This window comes from Pollachius pollachius (genome assembly GCF_949987615.1).
Source record: "Pollachius pollachius genome assembly, chromosome: 12".
In the NCBI taxonomy this organism is placed as follows: Eukaryota; Metazoa; Chordata; class Actinopteri; order Gadiformes; family Gadidae; genus Pollachius; species Pollachius pollachius.
The window spans coordinates 15,599,274-15,624,774 of record NC_136945.1 but is presented as its reverse complement, the minus strand read 5'-3'; the positions used below and the strand labels follow the sequence as shown (position 1 = coordinate 15,624,774).

Below are 25,501 nucleotides of genomic sequence, written 5' to 3'. Positions count from 1 at the left end.
CTGGATCTGCATGCATGCACACATATAGCATACTTTTTGAATCTATGATGTATGTTTCTGAGGCTGTACCACTCCAAAGCCTTATTCGTGTTTAGCGCCTGTTGTATTTCACCAGCACTCACTGGCCTCCACGTTGTCCAGGGCTGCAACCACGCCATCCAGACCCCTGAAGAAGGACCTATCGTAGACGCGCTCGCTGTCCAGATCCAGCCGGTTCTGGTGGGCTGTGATGTTCACACGGGGGTTCATCTCTCGCACCGCTTCCGCCGCCACAGACGACTTCATTTTCTAGGGGGGGGGGGGGTGGGAGACAGTGCTGTTCATGTCATGATGGGAGAAGGGAGCCAGAACCTGAGTCATGGGAACACCGTGCGGTAAGTCATACAAGAAATTAAAACAATATTGGGTGATTAATCAAAATAGAGCAGATGGGCTCGGAGATGTAAGTATTCAAGATCAGAGGGCTGGAGGGTTTTGACTTTGAAACGTGACGATTGCATGACACCAAAAGAAAAAGTTGTATCAAGTTGTATCATATTATATATATTATTATATTATTATTATTATATTATTATTATTATTATTATTATTATTATTATTATTATTATTATTATTATTTTCCTTTGAGTCATATTGTCAGTCTCAAACCATCATTTCGTTCGCTTTGCCCCAGGAAGAGGCAGAGCGGCTCTACAATGAACACTTTTTAAGGCAGGTTCAAAACTGTTTGTGTGTACGTGTATATGCCATGTGTGCGTGCCCATGTGTGTGTGTGTGTGTGTGTGTGTGTGTGTGAGTGTTGTGTGGCATTGTGTTTGAAATGGGCAATATAAATGAAACATGACTTGAATTAAACATGGGACGGTGACCCATAAGGCTTTATGATGCTCAACTGAGGGTGGACTTCTTACTCCGATGTCTTGGGACCGGAACAGGAACTGCCGGTTCAGGTTGGAGCGCTCTATGGAGTCCATGTCTGTGACGGTGATGTGTCCCCCCTCCCCAGCACCCAGGCCCATGAGGGCAAAGTTCTTCAGCAGCTCACAGCCAATAGCACCAGCTCCCACCTTCAGAGACACCCAGACGTGGACAGGAATACAGGGTTATGGGAAAAACCACCGCTGAATGTTGAGGTGGATGATTCAAATACACAGTGAGTTGTCCCTGGACTCACTCATGTGCACATGCATGCTCACGCTAGTGCACACACACACACACACACACACACACACACACACACACACACACACACACACACACACACACACACACACACACACACATATACGTGTGCGCGCACGCACACACACACACACACACACACACACACACACACACACACACACACACACACACACACACACATACGTGTGCGCGCACGCACACACACACGCGCACACACACATTACACTAACAGGAAACAGCAGAAAGAGTGTTGCAGGTCTCTGTTCACTAACACTAACAGGAAATGCCACATGAATCCAACTGCTTCCTGCATGTGTCAGCAGTCAGCGTCTTCCAACAGTTGAAGAACCGCATTTCAATGATCAGCACGCCCTCTGTTGGACACCTATTAGAAATGCACCTACCAGGAAATACTTGAGCTTCCCGAGTCTCTCCTGGAATTTAGAGCCAAACACAGCGATCTGGCCGTCATACCTAGAGCCGTCCTAGAAAAAAATTATGAAGGTATGTAAGATGTTAAAATATCTAACCAGGAAGCTAACTATAGGGTGTTCTGAGAAAGTATCGTAGAAATGTCCAAAATGCTTTACAGGTGAAAAGGTGCTGTCACTCAGTTGCTCCTCTTTGTTGTCGACATCTTTGGGAAGACATTCCAGTGCATCAAAGTACAGCCACTGTTTAAGAGGCTTAAACTTCCAACTGCAGGCCTGCAAAGGAAATACATACAGAAGAGTGTTGTCCAGACATATAGATTCGTCTTCAAACGGTGACACATGCTCAAAAATCATTTACATCTATATATATACAACCTATATAGCCATTATATAATTTCAAATTGAAGAATATACAAATGCATAGAATATTTATTTTCTAACATAAAGATACACAAATACAACCACAGGAAGTTACCTTCAGCACTTCCTGTGCAGCGACCCCTCCCATGAAGGCGTTGAGCGGGGCCAGGTCCCCCCGGGCTGTGCGGGCCAGGAGCAGAACCACGTCTTCGTCCAGCTTCTCTAGCTGGGCCGATGCGTTCAGCCCCCTCACCATGTCGAGCAGCACCGCGGCGTCCGCCTGTCACGTGGGGACAGAACACAGCCAAGGGCCGGTCACTTCTCCGTCGTACCACATGACGTACATATAGATTGTGGTGTAGGCTAAAGGTTACGGTGGTGTTTAGAGCCTGACCGATGTATTGGTTGGAGGTTTTTATCGACCGATATTGCCCTGTCACAGATATATCTACAGATATATATATGTGAAGGAAAACCAAAAGTCTACTGATATAAATGCTTTACCCCCAATTTTCTCATGAATGACAGGATGAAATTGCATAAACCACAAAATAAAATCTTCTTTTCTAGATGTGTTGCAACAAACGTTTTGAGCGTCCCCCACTGACCTGAGATGTAGGCCTGGGAAGTCTGTGCTCCTTCTGGACAAACATATGGAGGCCCTGGAAGGCCAGATGCAGGGTCTGGTGCCTTGCAATCTTCTCATAATCAGTCATGACCAGCAACTCAGGGTCCATTAACGCCTCTTCCAATGGTTTCTGTGGATGGGGTTTGACTTTATTGATGAAAAACGTCCTTTCTTCACCCACAAAGTATCCTTTCGATATTCATGGCATGAAGTTAAAACACAGTTTGAATACGTACAAATTTAATTGTCAAGGGCTGTTTGACTTCGGTCGCTACTCCACCATGGCCGGTCTCGGTAAAGCCAGAGGTGTCACCGATGGAGAACGAATGACCACCTGTTAGCAGAGTTCACGTCTCAATCTCTCAGCTCATATACATTGCAGCGATATCATCATTGCGAGTGCCTTGTTAAAGGTTGATATTCTTTGCCAATGTGTGTAAATAAAGACGACAACTTTGAATTTGAACTAAGCTCATGACTGTGGATCAAATCATTATCCTTTTTAACTGTCCTCTGTAACCGTTTTCTAGGACTTATCTTGCATCACCTAGGTGACAACATGAAGATGTGTATAATGTTGACGGACATACTGATGACTTTGATCTCCTGAGGACCCATGGTGTTGAGATCTGCCATGCCCTGAACCTCAGAGAAGGAAACTTTGTCGCCTTCTTGAAAACCGTGGTTCTCTTCGTCCACACAGCTCACCAGGCCAGGATTACCCTAGAGGAGAGACCACGGTCATTCTCATAACGACCAAGTGAAGAACTGTATATCGCATAAATAGTCGCATTCCTACTCCAACATGTAAAGTGGAACAAATGTTGTAGATATAGTTATGAATGCATTCAGCTTTCTGTTTTTATTCTTAACAAAAAGAAGGAATGAGTGGACTTGAATGTCGAAAAGTGTGTGTTAGAAGACGTCACCTTAGTGATGTAATTGATCATCGCAGTCATTGGCGTCTCCCCGTCCCGGTCCAGCACGGTGAACTCCTCGCCAAAGTCACAGAACAACTGACTGAAATGAACCGTGAGGTCATTTATGTTAAATGGGCTGTAGGTACGATTTAAGAGCTTTTATTTCAGTGTAATTTGTTAGGAATGAAAAAGCCATCCGTCAGCCATTAGTGGGCAAACGAGCCGTGAGAATATCTTTTTGTTTTGAGTTGACTGCGCCTGCATCTAAATGAGCCGATTTTGTCTTTTAGACCGCTCCTGGCTCATTTCTGAACCATCAGGGCCTCTTTTCTCCGACCAATCAGGGCATCTCTCCACTGATTGGTTCAGGAAGTTCATCTCTCCCCTGATTGGTTCAGGGAGTCCCTCTCCATGTAGGGAGGGCGGGAGCAGAGAAGGACGTTTTTTATGGGTAGTTTAGTTTTCAAATATTGCTCTCTTCTGCTCTTTCCAGCCCTCTCTCTTCTCAACTCTCAGATCTTAAGAGACAGCAGAGACAGCTTTAACAGGTGTAGTATTAACTCCTCACCCGCAGAGTCCCCGGGTGTCGACCACTATGAACCGGATCCCATGGGAGTGGCAGTGGTTCCCCAGACGCTTCTGCTCCTCCAGCGTGGAGTCAGTGAGGACCACCACCTTCAGAACAGAGTCATGACCACCACACATTAGCTACTGGGGCTAGGGGAGCCATAGGAGATGTGACGTCTCTCTCACACACACACATACAAACAGACAAGCACATACAAACAGACAAACACACACACACACACACACACACACACACATACACACACACACACACACACACACACACACACACACACAAACACACAGACATGTACGCTCACATACACACTCTCGCAAACATACCCAGACACAAACACTGACACGCACACACACACGCACAAATACACACATGCACGCACACTCACACACAAATAGAAAAACACACATGCACACTCACACACACATAAACACACACACACATGCACGCACACTCACACGCAAAAACTAAAAATAGAAAAACACACGCGCACACTCACACGCAAACACACACAAACACTCATACAGAGAAGGTCACTCCCCTAATGTTTTCTGTTTCATGGTGCAGCCCCTACTTCGGGGAGACCGGAGCCTAGGGTGAGTACCTGGTACTGCATGAGCATGTCCTCATGCAGTGGGCCAGGGTGGGCAGACACCTGGACGCGGGGGTTCAGTCTGGCCAGCCGGGGAAGGGAACACTCAGCCCGGTTCTGGCCGAGGTCGGCCTCGCGCAAGAAAAACTGTCGAGCAAAATGAGTTGAAACTTTCCGGCCCAACTAACTGACACCAAAAGAGACACAAAACAACGCTTCAGCGTGATGAGTGCGTGAGTGGTACAGAGCAGGGAGGTGGTCGGTGCTACCTGGGAACTCAAGTGCTCCCACAGAACCTGTCCTTCATCCTGCACCGTGACGGACTTCACCCCGGAGAGGATGACGTTGTGCGCTACCTCCACACCCAGGCCGCGCATGCCAGCTATCAGGATGTTAGCCTCACCCATCCGCTGCATTGCCTCACGACCTAACACATACCTGTGCACACAGGATACTATTGAAAGGGCCCCTATTTTACCATTAGGTGTGGGCATGATTGGCCATCACAAGCAATGGCTTGTAATGACTCAGCGGAAAATAGGGGCCCTTTAAAGGCACAGACACTTCACTGTTTAGTTTATTGACCACAGGGGACTGAGCGTATGTATGCACCGACAGGAAGTACGTGTGTGTGTTTGTGTGTGTAGGTATGTGTGTCTGTGTTTGTTCGTGTGATTGTGTGTGTGGATGTGTGTGTGTGTGTGTGATGATTAAGGACACATTAAGAACATGATAAATTCATAATATAATGCATTATAGTATTATAATAAATTATCATAATACATTATGTGATTATAAGTCAATATATTGTTTATATTCGCTGCATGCCTATTTAGCATTTTGTTGAACTCTGCAAAGATTAAGGTTCTCCGAAGGTGCATTTAATATGTTAATATGTTAATAGGCTGTGTTGTTTTATACTTACAGTTGCCGGGAATAAAATCCTTCGTCAATATCTTCAAGTTCAGACATCTTTAAACCCTTAAGATTAAAACTATATGAACAGCGAAGCGCAGAAAGAATAACTCAGTATCGATTAAATCCGACCGGTTTCTGGTAAACTATTTGGCAAATTCAGTTTCACTTTCGATTATCTTTGTGTTGCAATGCCTTGCAATGCCTTGCAATGTCTCATCTTGGCCCGCTAGGGGGAGCTATATTACAACTCCTTATAGTCACCTTCTGTGTACGCAAGCCTAAATGTTTTCTAACGCCAAGGGCGTAGGATATTAACTTTTCTTTTCTTTGTATTTATTCGTTTGTTCATTCATTTGGTGCTTGAGCAAAACCATTCCAACTGGGAGGGAGTAGACTATGTTATTTTGCAAATGGTTAGTCTGAACATAATTAGATTACAACCAATACATAATACCACCAAGTAACAAACAAATACAATTATATAAAGAAAAGTGGTTTTAGTTTCAGATAATAGGCCTATAATGTAATAGTCCTAACTCGTTTATCATACAATGTACTACACAATCACATAAGAAGACATTGGCGACATAGGATCTTCAGGGCATGCCTTCCTATGTCTCCAGGGATTCTAATTGCTCTCTTTAAGAGCAGCACAATAACGCACCTCTGGACACTTATAAGGCCTAGCAACATCTGGCTGCGTTACGCTCCTCTCCAAACACGGGCTAGTGGTTTATGTTAGTCCTTAAGTTTATGTTAGTCCTTCCTGGGACAGCTGTGTGGGTCGGGGCGCATGATGACAAATGTTTGTAGTGAAAAGTACAGAATTAAAAAAAACGTTGCTCAATGTTTGAACTTTGAGACTTGTAATTCTTTTTTTTTTTTTTTTTACCAATTTGACATTTAAAACTAATTTGTGACAAATTTGGACGAATGTGTGAATAATTTTCAAAGTCAACACTTGCAAGGTAAACTTTGTTATGTTAGGAAGAAAAATGGTGTGAGAAGAGCAGGGGGGGGAACAGGTGGGGGGTTCGTTTTTTAAAAAGAATGTCCCTCATAAAAAAGCAATGCACTTTGGCAGAAGTGCTGTTGCAGAAGATGTAGACCAGGCTGTTCTTTTATCACATTTGTTTTTCTCGAGATACGGCTAAATGGAAAATCCTGCGCTGTTTGTGATGTAAATGGTGATATTGCTTAAATGCTGATGTTTCGCAATCCGTCTGGCATGACTTCCTCGTTGCGGGCGGGGCGGTCCGCTCCCGGGCCGTCAGGTGAGTTCATAGCTATCGACGGTGGGGCGGTGAAACTAGGGTGAGGGTAAACCAAATCACTTCGTAAATCACATATCGGATCTTTGGAACGCAACACCGAGCGAGGCAAGGTTTTTGTTAGAAGGTAAGTGAAATGAGTGTATAAACGTTAAGACTATCGATTCAGATTAATAGTTTATACTCTCGTCCAGAGATACAGAACAATCTGACTGAACTAGTCACTACTACCTCTGAGACATGCATGCTTATAGGCAGGCTATTCGTAATAACAGTGCCGACCGCCCTCTTTCTTTTTCAACGATCTCGATCTTCACATTAATGTGGTTTTCATGGTGACTTTTATTTGGTTAACATTTTACGCAGTGCGTCCTGTTTTCTATGAACGTTACACTGTCCGCCGAGCTGGTGCAAAAGTACACGTTGCATCACACACACAGGATTATTTTCACATAGTCGAACAGGCAATCAAGAGGGGGAAAAACATTGTGAGTCAAAATTTATATTACAAGATAGTTGGGTTCTTTTTACGGAACAAAACCTGACAAACTGGAGTTCATACCTTCCCGATCTGTGGGACATTTCCACAGTCCTACATGGCCAGTCATGTCCTATCTTGTCATTTCTCAACATTTACCGTTTTTCTTTGCTTTGAACCTACTATTACTAGCAGGTCCTACTATAACTACTAGTATACATATATATCTATAGGCCTAAGGCTTACAATACCTTTAACCTATGTATAACAAACACCTTGCTTATTTTTTCCTGTTGTTTGCGCCACCGTTTTTTATTTAAATAAAAAATGAAATGCTACGTAATGGACCATGGCGTGACTGTTAGCTATGACCCTGTTTAAAAAAACACCGTGCCGTGACTCGTACGTGAGCACCCAGTCTGTTAAATCTCAGCTGCAGCATCATTCTCTAACCCCAGCGCCTCCTCCTCCCCCCTGCTCCTCCTCCCAGAGCTGCTCGCGCTGGTCCCGGGAATGTTCCGGGCGAGAACCGAGTCCTGTAGGTAACACGCTGTCAGGTCGGAGCGCGGGGTGGAGAGGAGATGGTCACGTGGGTCGCCTCCTTGCTGACAGTATGCGCGTTGATACAGACGCACGCCGCCGCGGGGCCGACGTCCAGTTGTCCTACCACCCCTCGCCGCCTGGTGGATTTTAACGTCAACTACATCCTGCCCCACTTCCAAACTGCCAATCCCATCCAGAACATCCAAGCCAACAAGTACACGCGTGAGGTGTACATCGCCTCCCAGAACGCCATCGAGGCAGTGGACAGACACCTGAAACGGATATGGGAGGTGCGTACCGGCCCAGTGGGCCCCGACGACTGTCACACGTGCGGCCCCTGCGGCGCCGCCACGACGCCGCGCGCGGCCCCCGTGGATACGGACAACAAGGTCCTCCTCCTAGACCCGGCGGGCTTCATCCTGCCCTACCTGTACTACTGCGGCAGCACGCGGCAGGGGGTGTGCGCCTTCCTGGACATCAGCGAGCTGAGCCCCGTGCCCCGCTGCCTGTTCAAGGAGCAGGACAACACGGAGGCCTACTGCCCCGACTGCGTGGCCAGCCCGCTGGGCACGCGGATCAGCGCGGTGGAGCAGGGCCACACCACCCTCTTTTTCGTGGCCAGCTCCGTGGATGAGGAGCTGGCGAGCCGCTGGCCCCGTAGGTCGCTGTCGGTACTGCGGCCGCTGTCCACCGAGGATGGCTTCCACATGGCGATGCCGGGGCTGACGGTGCTGCCCCCGCTGCGGGCGTCCTACCGCGTCGACTACGTCTACACCTTCGCCACCGAGGAGCACGTGTACTTCCTGTCGGTGCAGCGGGAGAACCCGGGGAAGAGCGGCTCCCCGCTGCAGACGCGGCTGGGCCGGCTGCCCCTGCTGAACTCGGAGGCCTGGATGTACCGGGAGGTGGTGCTGGAGTGCCGCTTCGACCCCAAGCGGCGGCGGAGGAAGAGGCGTGGCGGGGAGGAGCAGCACCGGGTGGTGTTCAACGGGCTGCAGGCGGCGCACTACGGCCCCGTGGGCCAGGAGCTGGCCTCCCAGCTGGGGCTGAACCTGAAGGGGAGCCCCGGCAAGAAGCTCCTGTACGGGGCCTTCGCCGAGGTGGACGAGCGCGGCGTGCCCCAGAGGAACTCGGCCTTCTGCATCTTCGCCCTGGCCAAGGTGAACCAGGCCATCGACCGGGGCGTGGCCGCCTGCTGCTCCAAGGGGACCGAGCAGCTGTCCAGGGGCCTGTGTCACTTCCAGCCCTGCGAGAGCTGCCCGCACGAGGTGAGTGGCTCTGGAACCATCCGTACTCCCCCCCCGGGGGTCCCCCTTCTCATCCGGGAGTTCAAACCGTCAAACCGTCACACGTTGGTGTAAGGGGCGGCATGTTCATGTGTCTTCAAGGGTGTTTCCACAGTTTTGTTACCCAGATCATTCCTGACTCATAACGAATGATCCAGTGTGTTTGCTGCCCGGCCGTCCCGTTGACATGGCAGCCAGCACTGTCTGCTTAGTCATCCTGACTATTGAACCCAATCGATAGTCATTGTCCTCCTCACAACACACACTCTTTCACATGACCAACGTCAAAGTGTTAAACCCTATCTGTAGATATAGTGTTTGTATCTAGCATTGGCTCCACTCCTCTCTTGTCAACACAATGAAGTACATCCACATCACAACAGCGTCAAGCGTGACTCACAGGGGCCAACCTCGAGCTCAGACTCGACACAGTAATGAGAGTGGGAGCAGTGTGAGGAGTGAGAGGTGTGTGTGAGAACAAGCACAAAAGGTGGAGGAGGGGCTGAAGAGTCTGACGAGGAAATCCCAGAGTGGGGTTTGTCGCTGTTCCTACGATTGCCCGATATCCCCCCCCCCCCTCGCCCCCGGGTGTTGTCTGATGACGTGATGTGCATGTCAGAAGGAATGTGCCACCAAAACGACACCAGGACAAAGGTATGAGGTCCTCTAAGTAGCTGATTGTTTTGAGGGTTTATTTGGGGCATGAGCCTTTGTCGCACAGATATAATACCCTGATACTTCCCTGCCTCAGCTTTCCTTTTATGTAAACCGGATATCAAGTCTGCATTTGTTAATGATTACATTTAGTTTAGGATGATGTAGTAAACGCTCCGGACAGTGACGTGAAAACACTGTTCCATAGGACATGGTGAAGTACTGTTTTACTCTTACGCGGTTATCACTGGAAGCAGTTCTCGGAAAAGGTGTGGCTTTTGGAGTTGCAATCCCACTCCAGTGTTCCACTTCTTCAAGTGTGCAAAGAGCCAAGCACACACACGCCTACCAGGACAGTATGTCAACACACACGGCTAATAAATCCTGCTGATAAAAACAGCGGTGAGTGTGTGTGTGTGTGTGTGCACGTGTCTGAGTGTGTGGTGAGGAAGGGAGTTGCTTGGCTGCGTCTGGCTGTTTTTTATGTTTTTTTAATTCATTCCCCTGGAAACGGGCCCGACAGAGAGGAAGGAAAGACATGCTGGCGGTGATTTCCCGACCACAAACGAAAAATCCAAGCTCTTTGAATGGCTTACCTGGTTAAACGGTGGTCATGTGGGGCCAAAAAGTGTCTGAGTGTTGTTTGTGGCCAGAGGGTCAAAAGACCTGTGGATTGCGGCCATTCAAACAGTCAGCAGGACTCTCAGGCCTGTCGGGGCAAGCAGACTAATTGGACAGCCCTGGAATGTTTACGATGAGGATTCACGTATCATCCGGACTTCAGACATCAGCCATCGTTTTCTATGTTGACCCTCACGCCCAATGCACAACAATGCCAAGAATCCCTGTTATGTAGTTCCTTAACCATTCCCTGTTCATAGGGGTCAGCCAACAGTGGCACGGTGCCAAGTGGTGAACATCTGTTTTCCATTTGTAGGAGCAAGTTGTGCTCTGTGTGGCAGCGAGCCAGATAGTGGCGCTGTCTCGGGGCGGGGGTTCACTGCTGTTTAATGATCTCAGTCTCGTCTCTCAGCCTTTTTGCAACAGGCAGCGTGTCCTCTAGCTCCTCAATATCCGCCCGAATGAAGGATCGCAGACTCTCTCTGCTGGTCTTTGCATCGACTTACTGTCTGTCTGTTTGAGTGTGTGTGTGGGTGTGTGGGTGTGTGTGTGTGTGTTTGGATGTTTATGTTTGTCTGTGTGTGTGTGTGTGTGTGTGTGTGTGTGTGTGTGTGCGTTAGTGTGCGTTTCAATGTTTATGTGTGTGTGTGTGTGTGTGGGTGGGTGTTTGTGTATTTTTGTGTGTGTTTGAATGTTAAAGTGTGTGTGTGCGTGTGTGTTTGCGTGTGTCTGGACTTGCTTGTGTGTAGTACAGAGAGAGTAAATAAAACAAAAAGAAGGAAGTCCACCGATGAAAAAATATAAGAAAAGTCAAAACAAACTCATTCGTCTTGGGTTTAAATCCAAACTCTATTCCCTGTTCTCCAAAGAGCACCCAAAACAACGACTCGTGCCGTAACAAGCCCACCCTGGTGTCCACTCCGTACTACAGACTGGACCTGTTCAACAGACAGATGCAAGACGTGCTCTTCACCACAGTCTTGGTCACCACCAAGGGCAACGACACCCTGGGTCACTTCGGCACCTCGGACGGAAGGATCCTGCAGGTATGACGAGGACCTTGAATTGACCTTCGGGTGTATGCCTAGGAAACATAATCTGTTGTGAGGTGGAGCCGGTATGCAGCAAGGAAACGTCTCAGTGGAAAACCACGCGGAAAAATGAAGTACACATGAAATGAAAGATAAGCTTGATGTTGGTTTAGAAAAACCAGCAGCTCATAATCACTGTGGGTCACATTAGTATGGTGCGCTGTAATAATATCTATGAATCCATTAAGTTTATTTAACATTATTTTCTTGATGTACAGCAGCTCTTTTTGCCACGTTGGTGTTGTGTATTGTGTATGGGTCCCCTAGCGGTTAAGATCCTAGCCTCAGTTTGACACTTCCTGCTCCTTCTAGGTCGTCCTGAAGCTGGACTCTGTGTTCTTTGCCAACTTTTCTCTGGGAGGAACCCCCGTATCGGGCGTATCGTCTGTTTACACCGAGGACTCACTGCTCTTTGTTGCCGGGAATAAGGTGCTTATCGAACATAATGTGTGATGAAGTCTTTCTCTCTCTCTCTCTCTCTCTCTCTCTCGCTCTCTCTCTCTCTCTCACACTCCCACACGCCCACAGATATTTTTCTTGGCAAACATTTTAGACAATGTATGATTCTTCCACTCAGAACGTGCTTGTCCCCTAGTCTTCCTTTAATTTCTTGGTACTCTCTCTCTCTCTCTCTCTCACCCCTCTCTCTCTCTCACCCCTCCCGCCCTCTCACCCCTCCCACCCTCTCTCTCTCTCACCCCCTCTCCCTCTCACCCCTGCCGCCCTCTATCTTGCTCTCGACACCTCCCTCTCTCACCCACTCCCTCTCTCTCTCTCTCTCTCTCTCTCTCTCTCTCTCACCCCTCCCGCCCCATCTCTCCCTCCCTCTCTCTCTCTCACCCTCTCTCCACCCTCTCTCTCTCACCCCTCCTGCCCTATCTCTCTCTCTCTCTCTCTTACCACCTCTCCACCCTCTCCCTCTCTCTCTCCCTCTCTCTCTCTTTGTCCCTCGCCCCCTCGCCTCTCTCTCACCCCTCTCCCCCCTCTCTCCAGGTGTTCACCGTGTCCCCTCTGGGCCCCGGCTGTGCCCACTTTGTCTCCTGCTCCTCCTGCCTGACCGCCCCACTCTTCATGGGCTGTGGCTGGTGTTCGGGGTCCTGCTCCAGGCAGCATGAATGCTCCAGGACGTCCTGCGCTCCTGTTATCACAGAGGTAGATCTGTCGCTGTGCCTGATTGTGTTTGGGTATGTGTGTGTATGTTTTTGTCTGGGTACGGGTGTGTGTGTGTTTGTGTGTGTGTGTTTGGGTACGTGTGTGTGTGTGTGCGTGTGTGTGTGTGTGTGTGTGTGTGTGTGTGTGTGTGTGTGTGTGTGTGTGTGTGTGTGTGTGTGTGTGTGTGTGTGTGTGTGTGTGTGTGTTTGTGTGTGTGTTTGTTTGTCTGGGCATACAGTTCCAGAGTCAACAGATACAGAAACGGTAGTTGGCAGGGATGCAGTAGATTACAGTGGAGACTCTATTATCCATTACAAATGAATAAAGATATTGTATTACAATATGCAATATATTACACTTTATTTGTTTGTCTGGGCCCAGGTCCTGGGTAGGATTTAGAGCGTGAGTACATAACTATACAATCACCACCGTGGGGTACATCAGATATCTCAACCCATTGTCTAGGCTACATACAATTCAGTTCAGCACACCTAACTTCGCAGAGATAGTTTCTGTGAGATGAATGGTTCTTAAAATGAAAGCCTTTGTCTGTCTACGTGAAACAGTAGTCTAGGCCCTAGGCTATAAAACACGAAATCCTCTCGCTTTAAACCGTTTAGGTGCCGCCTCGTTAAGCTCTTAGTATCAATCACTTTTAGGGCTAATTTTTCTATATCTAGGTATGGAATTATATAATGTACATAGTATTGTTGAATTGATTAGGTCATAGGTGATGTCTTTTACTCCTTGGCTGAGAGTAGGCGTAGAAGCCTTGGTAACTCACTCGAAGGTCCTTTTAGTCATTTGTTTATAACTCATAGGTTCACTTTTATTGCAGTTCGAGGAGTGACTCTTAGAGGTTAGGTAAATACTGGCCTTGAGCTGACTAATCTGAAATGCAAGGGACTGCCTCACTCAAGTGCCCAGCCAAACACCCTTTAAATCACACAGATAAACACATACACATGGGCTGTGTTCCAAATCGCTTACTTTTTATTTTTACCTGCTGTGTGTACTGCAGCTAATCTTACAAAGTACGTACTGGTGCACACAGTATGCATACACTAGGGACATACTACAGGAGATTTCAGTGATAAGCACACCTTTAGTGACAAATCAACTGTTTTTGGCCCAGTCGATGTGGCGTAACTTCTGCTCCAGTAGTCATACTTTGCACGTGATTGCAAAGTATGAATTGTGGGGCCTGGTAGCCAGAAAGCATGCTGGCTGGCATACAGCGAATGGCGACCGGATGTAATACACAACATCCTGATATTTATATATCAGTATAGCCATACTGCATTTTCCATACTATTTATTGGAACATACTAAATCTTTTCCTGGCCTACTAAATAGTATGGTAATATGGGTATTAGAACGCAGACACCCTCTCCTTTCCTCCACTAATAAATCCCATGTGTGTTACTTTGAACCAGACATCAGCAGGTGTTTGCTTGTTAAAAAATAGATTAAAATCAGGTGAGTTGTTATCCCTCGTGTGGTCATTAACCATAAAAAGAGATATCATATGTATTAGTCGAAGACTCAGTCATAACCTTTGGTTGGGGTTGCAGTCAGCGGAAGTTTAGTTGCTCACCCTAAAGTTGCACACTACAAGTTTAGCAATGCTAGGCAAGTGACACAGAGTTAATTTAACAACCCAAGAAGTCACTTACAATTATCGTCCTCATTCCCTGTTACTTTGCACAGTTTTTTCCAAAGACGGCACCAACTGGGGCTGAGTCAGAGCTGACGTTGTGTGGCTGGGATTTTCGGTCCCCCAAAGGACCATCTGCCATCACTGACAAAACCCACACAGTCCGAGTTGGCTCGGAGACCCTGTGTACCGTACAGGCCAAGAGTACCAGCACAAAGTGAGCACCCAAACAAAAATGTATATGCAAAAAACAATACAAATATATATATATATATATATATATATATATATATATATATATATATATACATATATATACAGTAAAACCAACACTACATGGAAGCAGTTTGCCTTTTTAATTGATTTTATGTACTCACCTGAATCTTGGAATTTCTGTGTTGTATCTACATGGTGGAATGCACTAGCTCATTTGGTCTCTGCTGGACGATGTGTTTGGTAACCCAGGTTGGTGTGCAAGGTCCGCCACAAGAAAGACACCCCGACCAAGGCTCTCAATGTCACCTTGGAAGTGCAAGAAGCAACGGTGGGGGGCTGCTATTCCATCAAAGGCCAAGCGCAGGCATCAGGATTCTCCTTTGTGGTAAGGGGTTTATGAAGAATATTTCACTGAAGGACACCTCTTGACAGCAAAGTATTTGATTGAACCCCCAAGCTGATATTCTGTACATTGTTCAGAGTAAATATAAGAAAATGGCTAAGTTAGTTTCATGTAATGTCACTCGGCTCAATGTTCTCATACTTCACTCTAACCAGGTGCCCATTATAACGGAGATCAGGCCCGCCCACGGCCCTAAGATTGGAGGAACCATGATCACCCTGACCGGGAGCCATCTCAACTCAGGGATTCGAAGAAGTGTAGACTTCGGTGGAATCAACTGCCCAATTCAAAGGTAATCACAGACTCCCGTGTCATGGTCTGTGTGTCTCGGCACGTTGGTGGGATGGCTACCTAATACTTTGACAAAAAATGTTTCTAATGAAGCATTTTTTACAAGATATTTGATGGGTAGTGGCCAATTAATCCCTCCTATGGGGGATTAAATAATTAATAAATTATATCGTATTGTAAAGGTACTCCACTGGTGGGTCATAGAATACAAAAGTCTGGAAACCCCCTAGTCTCATGATACCAGATGATTGAGATCTTAGCGTCTACCAAACGTCTTGGGAATTTCAAATGCGAGTGAAATCCAGTGGGGAGTACGTTCACTAACAGTCCTACGGTCCTTACGTTTTACAGGATAGTATGCCTTACAAGAAATTATGTCTGGCCCCGTTATCCTCCATAGACACACAACCGGGAGATGTGTCGATTGACTTTGTAACACAGGGAGAGTAGCTTTGGACAATGGAAATGCATTTCCGGAGCAAGGTTATGTGATTTAGTTTTATCGAATTTAGGTTGAGGTAAATGCGTCAAACATCAACAAACCTTTTAGGAGTTTTTTTGAATGAAATATCTTATAATGAAGTGTTACTGGTAAGATAACGTTTACAAGCACACAAAACTTCTGCATGGCACCACATTGTCAGGTGTGTCACTTTCAATCGGTTAAACTGATTTTTAATAACGAAACCTGGGAGATTGTCCCCAGTTTCTGGTGGAGCACAGTGTTTGGGGACAGGCTTGTGAGTCCTGGAGTACCCCTATAGGGTTTGATGGCTCTATAAGGGCAGATGGCTAGAGGGTAGATGGCTCAACTACCTCTATAGGGGTAGATGCACCCCTATAAGGGTAGTTGAGATGGCTGATCATGGTTCTTATAGGGTGTTGTGACTTCAATTCAAATCTGTCTTCTCTGTCTCCCAGTATGACTGAAGGGAGTGGGAGCGTGTCTTCGGTGGTGTGCATCTCCAAGGCGTCCACAGCGGTGCAAGACGTTCCCGTCCGGTTCTTCATCGACAGCTTCCTCGTGTCCTCCCAGAAGAAGTTTTCTTACCGGCATGACCCCGTTATAACCACCGTGCATCCCCAATGCAGCTACAGAAGGTAGAGCGTGGACCCCGGTCGGAAAGTGAAAGTTGTTCTGAAGTTGAAGAAGATAAAAGTGATCTGAATGTCATTGGAGGTTTGAGGAAGGAAACCACTGATTGTGTTGGTTTTGGTTTCCCCACAGCGGCTCCATGCTGATGGTTGAAGGCCGCAACTTTGACTCTGTGCAGCACAAGGTGGTCCAGTACAAAGCCAAAAACTCACCCCAGGAAACGTACCGACTGGTGAGCGAGCATTCATCCTTCATTCATATATAACACAGAGGAAAATATAAGCGGTCGAACATGTCTTTGTAGTAGGTTTTAAGTTTAAGAAGGATATTCTCATTGGATATAGTCTAGCTTGTCTCATAGTTTAGCTTGTAGTGGCCCCAGGCCAACTGATTTAGATATTGTTCCATCAGAATCAAAATGGGATGAGTTGCTGAGAAGGCAATTGCCCATAGGGAGTGAGAATTTGTCTTAGGATTTAGCAAAGGGAAATGACTAAACACATTCTTCTTCTGACAATCCAGGTGTGCGAGGGTAAAGTGAACGCCACGCACATGGAGTGCAGGGCTCCGGCCCTGCCGGGGGAGCACTCAGAGGATAAGACGGAGGTTGGGCAGATTTCCTTCGACATGGACGGAGCCCGGCAACTTTGGAACAAGCGGTTCGACTACCACCCGGACGCCGCCCCCATCCCCTTTGAAAACGAGGAGCGCGTCCTGTACCTGAGCTCGGGAGATGATGAAGTCTCAATGCACGTATGTTCACCACTATATGTTCCTCACTATGCCCACTATTCACCACTATGAGCATGACACAGGACATGCCCCTCCAACATGATTCAGCCATTAATAACTTCTACCGTTACAATTTACTAGTGGACAATGTTATCCAACCGTGAAATCAGATTCAGCAGGTAGGGGTTGGGCATCTTTCTAAAAGATTCCTACATGTAGTGTGAGGTTAGTAGTGATCGAACCCAGGACATATCTTGTGGGAGTCAAAACATCCACTACATTATCCAACCTAGACAGGAGTGCTACACTAAAATAACCCCTTTTAACATGAGACCTATTTTGTCTTTAATAGCACATCAATCTGAATGCAGTGGATCTGTGTATGAGGATCACCATGACTATCGGAGGCGTGGACTGCCACGTCCGGGTCTTGACCAATGAGCTCACTTGCAGAATCCCAAAAGGCCTCGTCATACCCGCTGAAGGATTACCTGTCCAGGTGATAAAAAAATAAACATCCACCTCAATTGAGTTTGTTGTTCACGTTGTCGAATTAGTTGGCACACCTGTGGAACTCACCTGACGGTGAGCCCAAGACGGACGCCTTATTGATTTGGCATCGCATGAACTACGTTTCCTTTTACTGTGTCTAGGTGTGCGTGAACGGGAACGTGACGGATATCGGCAAAGTGGCCTTTATGGACAACCACAACCACACCATCATCGCTAGCATCGTCATGGGCATCCTGGCCGCCATTGTCCTGGGGGCTGCCCTGGCTTTGTTTGGGATGACCCGTTTGAGGAAGACGAAACAAGGTGAGGAGTCACTCGGCTGGTGTTGCTTCAGCCAGTCGAACAACGACGGCACGTTATGAATTGTGTAGCCGCATTCATTCAGTTTATCATTCTGTATCCTGTCAATTCTCTAGACAAGGTAGAGTTCCGTCTGTCGCGGATGTCTTCCCGCATTCACACGGGCAACGGGGAAACCTCACCTACCGGAGACTACCGCAGAAGTACGTCTACTCCGAAAGATTCATGAATATTAATTTGCACACTCACTCTCTCACCATCTACTTTACCGCTGAAATATGTTCTATGAGGTACTGTTTCTTAATTTCTCCTCTCATTTGTCCCAACGTCTGTCAGATCTGTCCATTCAGACATCGGGCCAAGGGGGGTTGTTCTTCCGGGGTCCCTGGTACGCTTCTGGCTTCGACCCGTCTGCATCCCTCTCCTTAATACAACAGCCAGCGCTGTCTATGAGCAGCCTCCGCTCTGACCTCCTGGAAGAGGTCAAGGATGTGCTGATCCCTACAGAGATGCTGCAGGTGGAGGAAAGCCAGGTTATCGGCAAAGGTGAGCTCCTCTCAGAAAACGGCTGATTTGGGAGTTTAATTCCCGACTTGGAGTGATTTTATTGCGTCTTTCTTTAACGCTTTCTACCCTCTCCTTTGAAGCGATCCGCTGTAACCTTGAACCCCTGTTTTGATGCAGGTCACTTTGGCACAGTATACCATGGCTTTCTGATGGACCACAAGGACCAAGAGATTCACTGTGCTGTGAAATCACTGAACAGTACGTGTCTTTTGCCTATTTTGTCTGTACTTTGCCCAGACAATGACAACGCTAACCTCCTGCCCTGTTTTGTCCACACTATGCAAAATACTGTGTTGATGTGCTATGTGTCGTGTCAACAGAGTATGCAGAGTGTGGGTTGTTGTGCAATGTGTTAACAGCGAATCTGCAGTGTGTTTGTGTGTTGTGTGAACAGCGAAAGAATCAGTGTGATGATGTGTTGTACAGAATATGTACAGTTTGTGATGATGTACTATGTGTTGTGTGCACAGAGTGCATTCATTGTGTGTTGATGAACTGTTGTTTGAACACAGTACGTACAGTGTGTGTCGATGTGTTGTGTGTACAGAGTGTGTACAGTGTGTGTTGACGTATTGTGTGTACAGAGTACATACAGTGTGTGTCGATGTGTTGTGTGTACAGCAGAAGCACAGTGTGTGTTGACGTGTTTTGTGAACAGCAGAAGCGCAGTGTGTGTCGATGTGTTGTGTGACCAGCAGAAGCGCAGTGTGTGTTGACGTGTTGTGTGACCAGCAGAAGTGCAGTGTGTGTTGATGTGTTGTGTGACCATCATAACGCAGTGTGTGTTGATGCGTTGTGTGACCAGCAGAAACGCAGTGTGTGTTGACGTGTTGTGTGACCAGCAGAAGTGCAGTGTGTGTTGATGTGTTGTGTGACTATCATAACGCAGTGTGTGTTGATGCGTTGTGTGACCAGCAGAAGCGCAGTGTGTGTTGACGTGTTGTGTGACCAGCAGAAGTGCAGTGTGTGTTGACGTACCACACATTGTGTTTACAGGGATCAGTGATGTCGAGGAGGTGGACCTGTTCCTGAGGGAGGGCATCATCATGAAGGGCTTCCACCACGCCAACATCCTCTCCCTGCTGGGCATCATGCTGCCCAAGGAAGGGCTCCCCCTGGTGGTGCTGCCCTACATGATGCACGGAGACTTGAGACACTTCATCCGGTCTGAGAAGAGGGTGAGTCATCTTCAGATAAGGAAAATGAACCCGTTGAGCCATATGAGCATAGCTGAAATAGCGCTGACCCAATGTCTCATGTGTGTCATAGCAATAGCTTAGAGATTACGTTACGGTTGAATTCCCCTATTCTTTGTTGCAGAACCCGACCGTAAAGGACCTGGTTGGGTTTGGCCTGCAGGTCGCTAAGGGAATGGAGTACCTGTCGCAAAAGAAGTTTGTCCACAGGGACCTGGCTGCACGTAACTGCATGTAAGTTTGAATATTAATAATTGTCATTGGTATGGAACATAGAAGCCCCTCTCCTACCTGCCTGTGCCGGTAATTTAACGGAACGTGTGCATGGGTGCCGGCAAATCCGTTCTGCTAATTTGTCTGCGTCACGTGTTACATCACCGGTAAAAGTTAATTTGCCGTTATTTCGCCACAAAAGTGTCAACTATTACGGCACAGCCAGTGCTGTGTATATGGCAGCATTCCACTCAAATGGAGTAAATACGTGTCTTGTGTGAACGCAGAAACTGCCAACTCTACTGCAATTTGTGAAGTGTTCTTGGATGAACAATTAACACGTATTTCTCGGAATTGTATTACCTTGTTTTTAGTTTTTTTTAGCTAGATTTCGAAAAATTACCTGTTCTGGGGATATATGTATATTTTCTGGCTGGATGAAAAAAACAAATGTCTTTTCAGGCTGGATGAAAACTTCACAGTTAAAGTGGCGGACTTTGGCATGGCCAGGGATATATTTGACAAGGAATACTACAGCATACAAGACCATAAAAAGGCCAAGCTTCCTGTCAAGTGGATGGCCATCGAGAGCTTACAAACACAAAAGTTCACCACCAAGTCAGATGTGGTAAGTGTGCTCGCTGCCATTGCCCTTTCGTAGTCTTGTGAGACCATCCTGATCTGGTGAGTTCCCGTTCTGCTTCCCTCATCAATTCAGTGTGGCTCTGAACCGGTGGAAAGCTTCTTCCAAAAATAACACCATGATAGGATCAATAAGCGTACGGGCAGGAGGGGAGGGAGGAGTTCCAGCTCATGCGGAGCACCGCATTCCTTGGGTTCTACCCAAGGAAAGTGGAGCAATATAAAGTTTTAATCTGAAATAGATCAATTTAATGAAGGGTGTTAAACGATTAACAGAAATCTGCTGTTTTTGCTCTACTTCCAACTGGATTCGACAAGAGTGAAGAGCGTCACTTATTAAGTTAAACTGATTGGCTGGAATTTTTTGAACAACGTATGATTGCGCCCATATTTGGAAATCAATTTCTGCTACGGCCAAGGGCAAGCTGATGCTCAGTGCGAAACGGAAACTTGAATATCTGGATGATCTCATGAGGCAAGCTTTTCCCCCCATTGCTTGTAAATATATGTTAATCTTCCTCCATACAAGTGAATGTCTGTACAAAATGTCCCATGTGGCTGTTTTCCGGGCACCATTGTATGTTGTACGTCCTGGCACTTAATGTTCGCACTTATTGTACACACTTAATCTACATTGCACTTATTCATAGTACTTCATTGTGTAACATCTGGCGTAGCTGCTAGCATTGCTGTACACGGGGAATGGGTTAGCCTAGCGATTGTTAGTACTTGCACTTGGCTCTATGAACATCTTTACTGTACTGACAGCGATATATTGTTTCACTTGTTTGTTCGCTTTGGATAAAAGCGTCTGCGAAATGCCCTAAATGTAAATGTAAATGTTTCAGTGGTCCTTTGGAGTCCTGCTGTGGGAGCTGCTGACCAGGGGAACCACACCCTACCCGGACGTGGACCCCTATGACATCACGCATTACTTGCTGAAGGGCCGGCGGCTGGCCCAGCCTCAGTTCTGTCCAGACGCCCTGTAAGACGCCTGCCTTAAGTCCCTCTTGGCTAGCACTACGACGGCACCTAGGCCGGAAGGAATAAACTGCACAAACAGACAGAATTTACAAATGAGCATAGGGTTTATTCTGATGCATGCATGCCAATCACTGTAATGGAAAGAATATATACACATATAGCATTGTTTAGGATGTATTTACTCCCAATGCCTGGAATGATTGAGGAAATAGGTCAGTGTCTGGCGATCATAACAGGAATGAGCTGGAATAACACGAAAGAAGCATTGGAAAATATTGTTTTTCTTATTTGTCCTCAGTAGTCCAAGTATGCGATATTATATCATGTTGTTGTCATAAGCTCCCAGAGATATACTTCATGTTCCAGGGAGATATTGAAGCACTGACATTTTCCTTCCTGCATTCCATTCTGTGGGAGAAAATGAGTACCTAAAACTTATCTTGGACGATGTATTCCTTTTAATATCCCTGTTATCAGTGGCACTGTTCACTTATTCATTTCCCGTATGGATCATGATGGATCATCCCTTATAGCAGCTGTTGATAAGTTTGAAGAGCTATAATTGCAGGGTTATTTATTGGAAATACCAAAGCCATCTGTAAGACATAAGTGAGTGAAATGCTCAGTGAGAATATCTGTTTCTAGTTGGTGCCTGCCTCTATACAAGACCATTTCGAATTTAGAGCTCCCAGCTAATTTCTGACCAATTAGGGTGAATCATTAGTGCCTGTCAATCACTGGCGTGTGAACTATCCAACACTTCAATGGCGGAGAGGCTTAGAGAGGAAGCAGCTCGCTCTTTACAACTCTTGAATCTTCCTTGCTGCAGCTTTAATGTCTTCATTTAACATTAACCCTCCCTAATATCCATCCGTTCATTCATCCATTCCTTCGCGGAAGGTTCTCCATCATGGTAGCGTGCTGGGAGCCCGAGCCGGAGTCCAGGCCCCCCTTCCAGGCCCTGGTGCAGATCGTGCAGGAGATCATGGAGTGCCTGGAGGGAGAGCACTACATCAGCCTGAAGGTGACCTACGTGAACCTGGACGCGCCCCAGCCCTACCCCGCCCGGGCGGCCTCGGCGGATGAGGCTGAGGAGTCGGACTCTGGGTCGGAACAGGACTTATTTTAGACCGAGGGGCCGGTCGGAGGGCCCCCTTCACATGACTGAGGACAGACAGACAGAAGAGAGGGATAGAGCTGTGACTGGACAGCTGTGTCAACAGCCAGAGTCCACCCGTCATGTCTCCGCTCCCAACTCCGAGGGGGATGATAGAACTGCCAGTGGACCGGAGCAGACAGCGGCCCTGTGACTGATGGAACCCCTAGTTCACTGGTGGTGTGTTGTGCCTCGATGTCATCATTATGGGCTACCATTTTCACTTTTCTGTCCTTTCCCTGTAGCCTGATGCTGTTGGCGTTTTTTTTTTTCTTGTCACAATCGCAGCTCAATTGTACATACGATTTTTTGGTACATTTTTATATTTGTCTTTTTTGCAGTGAAATGATTTAATATAATTCAGGGTTGCTTGAAATTATACTTGATATTCAATCCGTGTGTGTCTGTCTGTGTCTGTGTGTGTGTGTGTGTGTGTGTGTGTGTGTGTGTGTGTGTGTGTGTGTGTGTGTGTGTGCGTGTGTGTGTGTGTGTGTGTGTGTGTGTGACAAGTTGTTCAGTCGACGCATTAGTCAGTGCCAGTGCCGGAGACTGTTACGCACACTACTAAGACTTTTTATCTCACTTCATTCTGACTCAATCCAAAGGAAATTGGATGTGTGGTTTAAACCATAGAGACGAATAGAGAAGATGGAGGCGAATCAACAGCGTTAACATTTATTTTTCTACCGTGTAAATATTTTGTGTATAGAGACTGTGAGTAATCCCATGACTGTCCCCTCGTCGCCACTAGAGGGCAGTCTAAACACTGGTCTGAACAGGAACGATTGCAGCAACAACAGTGTGCTGCACCAGATCCAAAGACCGCACATACATCTTTCACACCAGCAACGAAAATCAATTCCTCAAATCAGATTCGGGAGCTGTCACACCCGCTGAGCAACTACACTGAACTAAATCTTAAGCCATGGCTTAAAATCAATGGCATACAAATAACAGGATGTGATTCATAGTTTTCCTGTCATGCCCTGGTAGTTAATTGTTGATTCAAATGAATAAAATGAGCGTCTTCTGCAGATAACATGGCTTGCTGCAGAAGGGGGTTTGGCTGAACATGGCAACGTCTAACTGGTTCCAAAAGCTTTTCACAGCACCACTAATGCAGTCATTAGTTGCGATGAACACAGTAATAGCTGAAGACATTTCCATGTCTCGTCACCTCGCGCCCAGTGGTGCTACTATCTCCGTGCACCGGGGTGCACTTGACGGAACAATTGTGATTGCACATGTGCTCTCAGGAGCATAACGACTAGATGAGGCGTTTGCATTTGTTTGTTTAGCTGAGCCGAAGGAAGTCTGTGTTCAGTGGATGTTTGCGGAGGAGACGATTAAAAGATACTTCCAAAAAGTGAATCCCTCACCTCGAAACGTCCTTGGGTATACTTCACTGTAATGGCATGTTGCGGGGAGTGAAGATCTGCTTGCTTGCTTGCAGCGCATGGGAAACCATAATAGTTAATAGTAACTAGTGGGAAGTGTGTATGGTTAGGAGGTTTATACAACGGTTCACACACTGCAGGAAGGAAAGAATGAAGGGAAAGAAAACTAAAGTGAACCTGGTGAGCAGAGCATTCATACCATTCTCTGCACGGATCATTCATCACCCTGAATCATTCGACAGTAGCTTTGGGGTGGGGATTTAAAATGATGAGCTGCCTGTGATCAAGCTGTGCAGGGATGGTAAAAAGTCGAAGCAGTAAACTCTTTCGTTCACCTTATTGCCCCCATCACCTCCTTCAGCGACGGCATAGAGAAGCAAACGTAAACATTAGAATGCATAACTCAATTGAGGTCAAAGATGATCAATAGAAACCTGCTTGCCATAATTGAATCTGCCCGATTAATTTGTCAGAGAAAGTGGTTCTTAATCTTGGTGTGTGTGTGTGTGTGTGTGTGTGTGTGTGTGTGTGTGTGTGTGTGTGTGTGTGTGTGTGTGTGTGTGTGTGTGTGTGTGTGTGTATGATATATAAGGATATACATGATATATTCAGTTTCAAACAGGTTAGATGAAAAATCCTTCAATTATCCAAATTATGTCAACAGCTTGTCAGCCATCGCCGTGTACTACTGAGGCTGAAATGAACTTATTTTGAATAACTGACATCTTGTGGGATACATACAAGAACGGTATCTTCCCAGTTTACTGGATGTTCAGGCACATTACCTGCTGTTTCAGGGTTCACTGTAATGAGAACAAAATGAGGATTGAAGAAGTATTCCACAGCCATCTGGGATTTTCACCACTTCTGAGTACTCAGATATAGTACGAAAAGAGCCAAAGGAAAACCAGGCTTTTTTTTTTTGCCAACCTTGGATAGAAGGCTGAAACAACTTTATTTCTGTGTTCTTGTTTGTTTGTAAAAAAAATAAAATAAAAAAAAAGAGTAAAAAACGATTAAATTATTAAACCCAATAGTTGTGGTGTTCTCCAAAGCCAGACCCTGAATCTGTCGGGGCTCTGTCTCCTGCTGTCTCCTGCCGTCTGTGTTCTGCCCAGAGCGCCTCATCCATTCTGAAGCCTCAGTGTTGACGTCCTTCAGACTAGCTAACGCTAGCACACCAACACTACTGCTCCCATAGCCCTTCCAACTGCCAGCTACTTCCCCCTGACCATGTCCATCTGAAACCCCATTCTGCGTCAAGGGAACAAGACAAGGCTTTCACAATGTCCTTTTAGAGTTGACTCATCAGTGGCCTATGATGCTGATTTACCAGTATTCTGTGATAAGGAAGCTCATTTAGTGGATTATGAGGTTCTGTTGTGTATCCTAGAACACTTGAGGCAATATCATACTATTTTT

At 46.6% G+C, this 25,501-nt stretch overlaps 2 protein-coding genes across 2 annotated transcripts in view; one reads left to right on the top strand and one right to left on the bottom strand.

The window, feature by feature from the left end:
* Window positions 1–5,764, bottom strand: part of uba7 (ubiquitin-like modifier activating enzyme 7) — a 33,173-nt gene extending 27,409 nt beyond the window's left edge. Inside the window, exons 1-13 of the mRNA XM_079747264.1 lie at window positions 5,628–5,764; window positions 4,972–5,140; window positions 4,715–4,849; window positions 4,096–4,202; window positions 3,537–3,627; window positions 3,198–3,330; window positions 2,844–2,941; window positions 2,588–2,737; window positions 2,095–2,259; window positions 1,776–1,892; window positions 1,590–1,670; window positions 912–1,067; window positions 123–288 (exon numbers count right to left, since the gene is read on the bottom strand). Of these exons, the coding sequence (XP_079603390.1) occupies window positions 123–288; window positions 912–1,067; window positions 1,590–1,670; window positions 1,776–1,892; window positions 2,095–2,259; window positions 2,588–2,737; window positions 2,844–2,941; window positions 3,198–3,330; window positions 3,537–3,627; window positions 4,096–4,202; window positions 4,715–4,849; window positions 4,972–5,140; window positions 5,628–5,674 (1,615 nt within the window). The 5' untranslated portion in view covers window positions 5,675–5,764. The remainder of the gene's footprint in view (window positions 1–122; window positions 289–911; window positions 1,068–1,589; window positions 1,671–1,775; window positions 1,893–2,094; window positions 2,260–2,587; window positions 2,738–2,843; window positions 2,942–3,197; window positions 3,331–3,536; window positions 3,628–4,095; window positions 4,203–4,714; window positions 4,850–4,971; window positions 5,141–5,627) is intronic.
* Window positions 5,765–6,897: 1,133 nt separating this feature from the next.
* LOC307083392 (macrophage-stimulating protein receptor-like) lies at window positions 6,898–24,981 on the top strand. The gene is made up of 21 exons (XM_079747261.1): window positions 6,898–7,018; window positions 7,860–9,180; window positions 11,343–11,519; window positions 11,877–11,993; window positions 12,558–12,716; window positions 14,427–14,590; window positions 14,839–14,974; window positions 15,148–15,284; window positions 16,205–16,384; window positions 16,512–16,611; window positions 16,902–17,132; window positions 17,464–17,610; window positions 17,765–17,927; window positions 18,041–18,127; window positions 18,261–18,470; window positions 18,609–18,689; window positions 19,488–19,669; window positions 19,812–19,921; window positions 20,363–20,528; window positions 21,391–21,527; window positions 22,427–24,981. The coding sequence occupies exons 2-21, from the start codon at window positions 7,951–7,953 to the stop codon at window positions 22,653–22,655; spliced, it is 4,143 nt and encodes a 1,380-aa protein (XP_079603387.1). The 5' UTR covers window positions 6,898–7,018; window positions 7,860–7,950; the 3' UTR covers window positions 22,656–24,981.
* Window positions 24,982–25,501: the final 520 nt, after the last annotated feature.